Source organism: Pholcus phalangioides, unplaced genomic scaffold, assembly GCF_987345545.1.
Source record: "Pholcus phalangioides strain wild (caught in Gottingen) unplaced genomic scaffold, Ppha-v1.0 ptg000027l_1, whole genome shotgun sequence".
In the NCBI taxonomy this organism is placed as follows: domain Eukaryota; kingdom Metazoa; phylum Arthropoda; class Arachnida; order Araneae; family Pholcidae; genus Pholcus; species Pholcus phalangioides.
Window position 1 is genome coordinate 5914803 of NW_028301617.1, and position 10034 is coordinate 5924836.

Genomic DNA, 10034 nt, shown 5'->3' on the forward strand with positions numbered 1-10034 from the left:
CAGAGAACGAGAATATTCTCCTGGATGTAAAAATTGGGGAATAATCGAGAATATTCATTTTTTGTTTAAATAATTAAAAAAGTTTTACTTATTTTGTTTATATTATGAAATATAAATCAGTTTTCATTTCCTGAAACATTTACAACAAAACAATTTTTGGTCTATTTACCCCCAATGACAACTTTAAGTTCGAGAATATTCTCCAGGTCATGATGAAAGGTTTTAAAAGTTTGGTTATGATTATTTTAGAAACCTTAAGATTAAAGCCTTAAAAAATTATTTTAAAATTAGATAAATTTTCAGAAATAACTTCAAAGCAAAGCACAAAAGTTGATTGGCAAAGGAAGCTATTCTTATAGTCACCTTCACTCTAAGAAGATGCAGAACCGTTGTTTTCTTCAATGTACGTACACTTAAATTGTGTATCACTTGCATTTCTTTAAAAGTTGTGCAAATCAGCCATGTTGGTTTCATTTCCTTGCTTTTAAACTGTAATATTGTGGACTACAAACTTCAATATTTCCTGTCTTCTTGACGGGAAGAGAGATGGGAGACAAAGGACTACTATTATAAATTACCAGGGAATATTCTTATCGTAAAATAATAAGAATTGTTCTCAAGTTATATGTAGAGATAATTTATTAAAATGTTATTACACAAATATTCTTGAGAATAATCTCAGGAAAGACTACTATCATAAATAACTGAAGAATATTTTCATTAAGAGGAATATTAGAGAATAATCTCTGGAAGGACTATTATTAATAACTTCAGAATAATTCTTACTATTTTCGATAAGAATATTCTCCAGTAATTTGTAAAAGTAGTCCTTTCAGAAAATATTTTCAAGAAGCGTACCATAGAGAGATCTGTCATGAAAACAATCTACTGCTAATTTGAACGTGCGAAGCCCTTCTATGTTACTCATGGTGAACTTATCTTCTACTTCTTTATCTTGATCTTCATCTGGTACTGCTTCAATTTCAGGAGCAGTCAACTGCATTTACTCCTCTTCAGTCAATACCTCTGAATTGCTATTAATTATTAATCCAGCCATGACGAATGCGCTTGAGTTGAGATTCGGAGAAACTTACCTAAAGGACTTTCACCGACTGCAACTGATGACCAGGCAGCAGAAGGCCAATGAGAGCCTCATGATTGCCCACCGGACATCAGGGAAGGACTGACCCTGCAGTACTTTGTTGACTCCATCAAGGACTCCGGCATCCAGCAGGCATTGCATTTGGGCAAATACAAGAACGTGAGGAGTGCTCTTGTCTATGCCATAAAATTTGAAGCAGCCCAGCAAGCTTCGAGGATAGACAAATGAATGTAAAGCAGTGCTGTTGCAGAGGACTCTACGACGGACATCATCAAAGAGTTAAAAGGACTCCTGAAGAGTGCCACCAATGATTGTGGGAACTGAAAAGACAAGTCGGGTGTGCTGGAAAAGCCCTGAAAAAGGCCACCTGCGGAGTTCATGCTCAGTCACAGCTGCCAGTATGGGAAATATGCCGTGCCGAGTGTACCACGTTTCACAGCTACATAGTAGTTCGTCCCAACGTGAGCATCGTTGGGACAAACATGGCTAAAAAATTCCAGCAACAACTTGTCTATGTCCCTCTTTTTTATGTCATTTTCTCACATTTCGGGTGAGAAAATATGCATTCTTAATGATCAACAAGATTGGTTTTACTTATTAACGGGTCAGTTAGTTTAAATCAAAAGAATCTGATTCAAATCAAATTAACCCTGGTAACGGCAATCCTGGGATATCTCGTTGAACTTGATGTGCTTTATTTTGGTCACCCCGAAATATCTTGTGTTCTTAACACGCTTTTATTTCCAGTGGGACAGTTTTAATGTGGACCAAAAAAAATTTAAAACCATTTAAAGGGTTGATTTGATTGTTTTTATTTATTTTTCAAATCATAATTTTTTCATATCCTGAGCCGCGACTCATCTTTTAGAACTTAAATAATGAATTGAAAACATTATTTGAACTTGTACTTTCAAATCTTATAACTTTGCAAATATTATCATATACTGCATGTTTATGTAACAATTTTTTATTTTCAAGTATAAGTAGCTTTCCCGTGCAACTATGCATTTTTGCCGGGTTCATACACAGACGAAAACGCTGATTTCAAGCGTTTTATTTTTTTTCCTCCCTCATCCTCCAATACCAACATGCTCGTTCAACTAAAAATATAGTTCTGGAAATTTTTAAACGTAGTAGTATATTCAGAATGACTGATTGTGTTCATTCTCCTCTGCAGGTGTTTCAAAAGTTCATCGATAATAACTGACATGACCGGAAAAAAGACATGAAAGCTAAACATTCTCAAATTGATGATAAACTATGAGATTTGGATCAGTACCTTTCTCTTTTGAAGCCTCTCGTTGGAATTTTATTGGATCAGTTATTTTGGTGCACAATGAAAATGGCAACGCCGTCTTTGAGTGATTTTGAATTGAATAATTCCACAAACTTATTGGTGAATAACAATGAAGCTGATGAGCAAAAGTCCTTGCCGAAAAGCTGTAGAAAACCTTCAATGAAGATACAAATCATAAAATCAACTGGCGAAATTTGCCTTGACACAACAACTAAAAAGCAGTACGAGTGTGATGTTTGCTTTCAAACATTTAGTAATATTGGTAATTTAACCAGCCATAAAAGAGTACACTCTGGGGGGAGAGAGAAAAAACACAAAAAATATCACACTAAAGAGAAGTCGTTTGAATGTGCTATGGATTCCATGATGAAAATGGATACGTTGTCTTCATCTGAATTAGAGCCGAATGATTCCTCAAACTCACAGACTGGTGGAAATAAAACAGATGAGCAGAAGCCCCCGCGGAAAAACACTAAAACACCTTCAATGCGGATACAAATAATAAAATCGACCGGTGGAATTTCCATTGACAGGACGACTAAAATACTGTACGATTGTGACGTTTGCTTCAAGAAGTATACAAATCTTGGTAGCTTAACCAATCATAAAAGGATTCACTCTGGAGAAAAAGAGGAACTCTATGTATGTGCTCTTTGCAACCAGGGGTTTTCCAAAAGGTTTCATCTAACAAGACACCGGAAGGCTCACGCTGAAGGTAAATACTACGAATGTGCAACTTGCAACCAAACATTTCTAGAAATGAGTCGTCTAAAGAGACACGAAAAGGTTCACACTATGTTGATCGAATGCGCCATTTGCCACCAGACATTTTCACAAATGTCTCATCTAAAGAGACATGAAAAGATCCACTTTAGAGAGAAACAACATGAATGCACTGTTTTCAACCAGTCGTTTTCAGACACGGCTCATCTAAAAAACCACTCCCAAAAACTTTACAAATGTGAAATTTGCAACAAGAAATTTGCTCGCTGCAGTGATTTAAATCTTCATTCAAGGTCTCATTCTTCAGAGAGGCCATTCAAATGTGAACAATGTGATAGATCATTCACATTGAAGAGTCATTTAGTCAGACATATAAGAATTCACACCAAAGAGAAGCCTTACGTTTGCCCTATTTGCAACAGAGGATTTTCAGATCCGTCTGTTCTAAAGATTCACAAGAGGGTTCATACAGGAGAGAAGCCCTTCGAATGTGAAGTTTGCGGTAAAAAATTTGCACAGCGCGGTAACTTGAGGGCACATGAAAGAGCCAGTGCTAGGAATAAATTTTGTGTTCCGTTTGTTGGTAAAAATCCTGAGTGTTGGTCTACCTAAAGAGACAAGAGAAACCCCACAATTGCCATATATCTGTTGAAAATTATTCTCCTATTCAGCTAACTGAACTAGTCCAAAAAAATTCACATTGTAGGAAGAATTTTGTGAATATTTTATTTGCAGGAAAACATTTAAGGGACTACATTTTGGTGGTGTGCTTTTGGCTTGTCATTCTCTTCAACTTCTCTTGCCATTTAGCATCAACTTTCTTCAACTGTTCTGTTCAGAAGAGGGAGTTTCGCCATGATTGTTACAGATTGTCATAGTGTGCTTCTTTCAACATTCATAAATGAATTCATTCTTATGGGTTAGTCCCAGACCTTCGAACTCCCACAATCATGCCTTTTTTGGAAGTTAGGGTGTACATAGTCGTTTCACTGGCAGCGGAATCATGATGAACTGAATTTGGCATTCACGTAGTGACTTCTTCTTCCATGTCTGCAGATTATTTATTTTCATTTCATTTCTGTTCGTCTTCATCCTATTTTGACTCTTGTATCTTTGGCAAGTTTGTATCGTAAATGTATTATTATATTCTGTACCCTTATTATCTATTGCTACGTTAATAGGGAAAAAAAATTAAGCAATTGTTTATTGTTATTATTGTGTCCTGATCTCTTGCTTTGTGTAAATTTGATTCAGAAATTTACTTGTTCAAAGAATTCATAAGGCTTTGAATTTGAAGAGGCATCAAAAACCTTTCAAATACGCTTTGATTTCCTTATGTATTGCAGGAGTTAAAAATCTGCTACAAACAGCTACAATTTCCGACGTCTGATTGATGAAAAGAAAAAAAATATTCGAACTTATCCTGAAAATCTTTTCAAACTTGGGGATTAAAAACAGCTATTTGTGATATTTTAGAAATTTTTGGTTTGTGCTTTAATTGGCAATTTCGCCATAATTTGGTGACAATTACAGATGTTCCATATTTGCTAACCGAATTTCACGTATTTTTCCAGAGGAAATATGGTCACCAGGCCCGTCATTTAGGGGGGCTGTTTCCCCCTTGGCTTTTGAAAATACACTAAAAATGGTATATATATACATACATTGAGTAAATGTGCTTTGGCGCGCCCCCCCCCCCTGGAAAAAGTTCAAATGACGGCCCTGATGGTTACCCTACTCTTGCCGCAAAATATAGTTCCAGCATATCGGAAGCTGTTAGAAATTATTTAAAGTATACAGAACTTTTCTAAGTTCGAGTGATTTTTGAAAAAAAAATCATATTGAAAAACAATGTTGAAAGCAATAGATTTAATTCAAAACTTAATTTATCTAAAAAAAAACATGGTTACCATTATTCAATGCCCCATAGCAAACTGCATCCATATTTTGGCTCTATATCCCTAAAGTTTCCTCGCCAAAATCGTCTTTACATGTTGGTCTATATTTCGTTATTTCTCGAATCGAACAGTTGAGGAGCCACGATATAAGTTTCTTCACTTAGTTTTTTTCTTGCATTCAGAATAATATGAATACAATTATTCTGAATCTGTTATGTCTTTATATGAATACACTTACTCAATCTAAAATACTGTACATCTTTTTTTTTATTATCAGGTTTAGGTTTAGTTAATTCAGATAATTCACTCCTTGATTACAGAAAGTGTTTCAGTTGACAAATAATTTATATGCAACCCCCCCAGAAGAGACATGCTTTCCTGATGTCAAGGAAGTGTGAGAGAGGCTGATTAGGGGGGTTTTGTTCTTATATCTTCTTCCCCCCCAACAAGTTAGTGGCAGTTGTGGCTTTAAAGCAACCCCAGGCATAATTTTTCTTTAGCCATCGAGAGCTTCAGAAATTCTGTTGAATCAACGTTATCAGAGTATTAAATATCACTGCTGACTTTCTGGAGAGAATAACGTATGCGATGAAAATTACCGTAATGAAGACCAACATTTCTGAGCTCTGACCGACTAATGGACATTAGCCTGTTGTAACATTTGTTCTTGTATTTGTGTCTAAATGGTACCAGGACCAAAACAGCACAATATTCAATATCTAGGATTACTACGTGGTAGGTTAAATTGCTTCCAGTAGTAATTTTGTGTTCATATCTGATACCGTTGGAAGAATCGCATCTATTCATAAGTGAATTTAAAATTATAACAAGTATGATCATAGTTTTTCGGGTGCTGATAGAGACAGTAATTCATAATCGAATATTTATCTCCAGCTTGGATAATGATGATAACTTTTGTTTCCTCTGCAGGGAACTCGGAGGTCATGTGAAAAGTTGATAAAGGATTCAGAAACGATTATGAACTCTCGACCTGTTGTTTTTTTTTTTAGTGCTCCATCGTAATCTGTTCATCTTGACATCTCGATATATGGCATGCAATCACCTTTTATGAACAAATTAATGTCGTTTTTGACGAATACTGTGATCATTAGAAAAACAAAGCATCTGGACGAGAAACGAAAGCACTGGGGATAAGGACTCGTTCCAGGGTCTGACAGACGTTGTTTCAGTTACATTATAATAACGGAATATACACCCATAGTGAAACCTTTTGAATGTGACTTTTTTCGACGGAACATTTTCATCGAGCTTCATTTCAAACGAGCATACAATGGCTCAATCTGTAAAAAAGACGTATAAATGTGATGTTTGCGATGGAAGATTCACATCTAGTTCCTATTTAACCGTCCATAGTCGGATCCACACTGGAGAGAAGCCTTACGAATGTCCCCATTGTGATTTGAAGTTTTCGACGAAGTACTATTTACTGCGCCATAAAAAGAATCACGACGGAGAAGCAGCATTTGAATGTGACGTTTGCAATGAAAAATTTTCATCAAACCACCATTTACGCAATCACCGATTGACTCACACTGAAGAGAAGCTATATGAATGCGATTTTTGCAGTAAAAGATTTAAGCGTGAACCTGCATTAAAGAGGCACACGCTGCTACACGCTGGAGATGAACTTCACGAGTGCGAAGTGTGCAGTAAAATATTTTCAAGCGTCTATAACTTGAAGGTTCACAGAAGAATACACACTGGAGAGAACCCCTACGAGTGTGAAGTTTGCGGTAAAAAATTTCATTGCAACTCTCGTTTGAGCAGGCACAAGAAATCACACACTGGAGAAAAACCACACGAATGTGGGATTTGCGGCAAAAGGTTTATCAGTCAGTCGGAAATAAAGAGGCACATTCGGATACACACTAGAGAGGAACCGCCCGAGTGCGAGGTATGCGGTAAAATATTTTCGTGCGTCTATAACTTGAAGGTTCATAGAAGAATTCACACAGGAGAAAACCCGTATGAATGTGAATTTTGCGGTAAAAAATTTCATTGCAACTCCCATTTGAACAAACACAAGAAATCACACGTTGGAGAGAAGCCGTATGAATGCGGAGTTTGCGGGAAAAGATTTGTTAGTCCTTATGAAATAAAAACGCACGGGTTGGTGCACACGGGAGAGAAATCGTTCGAATGTCAGGTTTGCGGTAAAAGGTTCTCGCTGAAATCTAGTCTTGTTTCTCACCGAAGCATACACACGGAAGAGAAACCATATCAGTGTCAGCTTTGCAATAAGCGATTCCGGCAAAGCTCTTATTTGAACGTCCACAGAATAACACACACTGGAGAGAAACCACACGTATGTGGGGTTTGCGGTGAAAGATTTTCATTTGCCTCGCAATTAAGCAGTCATAGAGAAGAACACGCCGGAGAGAAACCGCTCGAGTGTGAGGTTTGCGGTAAAAGATTTTCGCAAAAGGTTCGTTTCAACCGTCACAGAAAGACGCATGCGGCAGACAGACAGCTAGACAGACCATATCAGTGCGAGATCTGCGATAAAAGTTTTCGGGAAATCTTTCAATTAAATAAGCACAAACTTGTTCACAGTGGAAAATTTTATGAATGTGACTTTTGTAGCAAAAAATATTCAACGAAGCATTATTTAAACGTGCATAGGAATACACATACTGGAGAGAAGCCGTATAAATGCGAGATTTGCAGCAAAAGATTCACGAGTCAATGTGCATTAAAGAGGCACTTGCTGGTACACACGGGAGAGAAACCATACCAATGTGACGTTTGCGATAAAAGATTCCGGCAAAGCTTTCATTTAAAAGTGCACAGAGTTATACACACTAGATAGAAACCTCGCGGTTGCGAGATTTACGGTAAAAGATTTCCGTTTGTTCTCAAATTGAACAGTCATAGAGAACAAACACATCTGAGAAGAACTGCACAAGTGTGAGGTTTAGCATGAATGAATGAACTCCATGACCTACCACTGGACTTTCCCGTTGCCGTGATATCTTTCAGCCCAGCTTCATTGCGAAATTACGATCATATACTTCCCCGGACAATTGGGTACTGTCACGATTAATTGATTTTGTGGTGATTACAGATGAGATGGATTGGGAGTTGTTGGAGAAAGTTGCAGAGTTTTGTTAACATTTGAATGTGTGTGAATGCTATTTATCAGAAGCAGTTATAGGACCCATACCATGTCATCTGTTATCATACACGTATCATATTACACTCGTAGAAAACATAAATATATATTTTCGGAATAGCTATAGTAAAATCCTTTATTTCTTTGGCGATTTTCTTTTCTAGCCTATTAGCGCTTTTCTTCCTGGTCGGCCATTCTCTTCGGTTGGCTTTTTTTTCCTTCTGCCGGCTATTATTATTATGATGAAGGTTTTTAACAGCTGGCTGATGCGAAAATGTATTTAAGAAAATTCAACATTTCCTGCGGGGAATCGAGCCCTCATCCTATCATTTGCCGGGTGAGCGTACTAGATTACAAAGGCAACAAATATCTCAATCTTTCCTTAGAGCTGCTGTGCTTTGAACGGAACCGTACATGGTCGGTCAGAGACATAATTCAGACCAAAGCTCACAATTGCTGACACTTTCACCAGATGGGGACTTATCCGAGGATGATGTCACTCTCCGCTGTCTTTACCAAGGTTTTCAACAGCTGGCTGATGCGAAGATGTATTTTAGGATAGAGAGAGAAAATTCAACTGTCATTGCGGGGAATCGAACCCATGTTCTTTCGTTTGCCAGGTGAGCGCCTTAGACTACAAGGGCAACGAATATCTCAGTCGTTCCTTAGAGTTATTAAGTCGCCATCTGGTGGCAGTATCAGCAGTTGTAGGCTTTGGCCTGAATTAGGTCTCACTACATGGACAGTCCTGTTCAAAGTACACGAGCTCTAAGGAAAGATTGAGATATTCGTTGCCTTTGTAGTCTAGTGGTTTAGGGTGCTCACCTGGCAAGTGAGAGGACGTGGGTTCGATTCCCCGCAAGGGCAGTTGAATTTTTCACTCTCCTAAACTACATCTTCGCATCAGCCTGCTGTTAAAATACCTTATCGTATGGAAAGCTAGTCGTTATAATTTTAATCCCGCAATCGTGTTTTTATTGAACCCAGAGCTGCTTTGTCCTGGCCGATGTATTATTTATGTAAAGAGAATCCGAGTTTTTATTACTTAAAAGAGTGTCCTGGTTTTTATTATTCTCAATTCCGTATCTGGTCTTGGATGTTATTTTTTTAATCTCGTAGTTAAAAAGTTTATGAATGTGACATTTGTGTGTGGCAAGAAATATTAAAAGCAGCGTTATTTGAACGTGTGTGTGTAGAAAGATTCGCTTAGAAGATGATCATTCCATGTCTGAGAGTTTTTTTGTGGAATTTCCACTTTTAAGAAACATCAGTTTTCTAAACATTTATTACGCACACAAAACAAAGAACAAAAGACGTAAGGGTACGTTCATGGGGTATGACAACAAGGAGCGTTAATGAGTGACCTGACGCCATGGCGAACCTTTGATCCTAGAGGCATATTAGAAAAGTATGCAAATAACATGTAGAGCTCAGGTACGTCATTCATGTTGCAAGGGGTTGAAATGTTATTAAAATACAAAAACCAACATCTTACGTACGGACACCTTGTCCTCAAAAAAAAAAAAAAAAAACTCCAGTTGTAAAGTTGTTGTCCTGTGTCTCCTGCTGCCATCGACGAATAAAAAGTTCTGAGTTCAATATTCGCCGAGATATTTGAATCCAAAAAACATAAGAAATTTGGGAAAGAAATGCATAAACTGTCGGACAACGATTCTTTTCCTTATTCATGCTATTCTTTGCCAACTTCCTTCCGTTCTTTGAATTCAAATATCTCAGTGAATATTGCACTTGGAAACGTGGACCTTCTTTCGTTAGCTTCGGGAGAGACAGAGCAACAACTTTCTAACTGAGTTTTTGAGCGTAGGATGTCCATATAAAAAGTTAATTTTAACTATACAGCCCCTTGCAACACGAATGACG

The 10034-nt window shown here is 37.4% G+C and overlaps 2 protein-coding genes across 2 annotated transcripts in view; both read left to right on the top strand.

Annotated features, from left to right (window-relative positions):
- LOC149068258 (uncharacterized) overlaps positions 1–4308 on the top strand; it is a 26846-nt gene extending 22538 nt beyond the window's left edge. The window contains exon 3 of the mRNA XM_089251910.1: positions 2368–4308. Within this exon, the coding sequence (XP_089108036.1) occupies positions 2368–3734 (1367 nt within the window). The 3' untranslated portion in view covers positions 3735–4308. The remainder of the gene's footprint in view (positions 1–2367) is intronic.
- Positions 1–9320, top strand: part of LOC149068259 (uncharacterized) — a 12615-nt gene extending 3295 nt beyond the window's left edge. Inside the window, exon 2 of the mRNA XM_089251783.1 lies at positions 5951–9320. Coding sequence (XP_089107909.1) covers positions 6312–7850 — 1539 coding nt within the window. The 5' untranslated portion in view covers positions 5951–6311 and the 3' untranslated portion in view covers positions 7851–9320. The remainder of the gene's footprint in view (positions 1–5950) is intronic.
- The last annotated feature ends 714 nt before the right edge of the window (positions 9321–10034 follow it).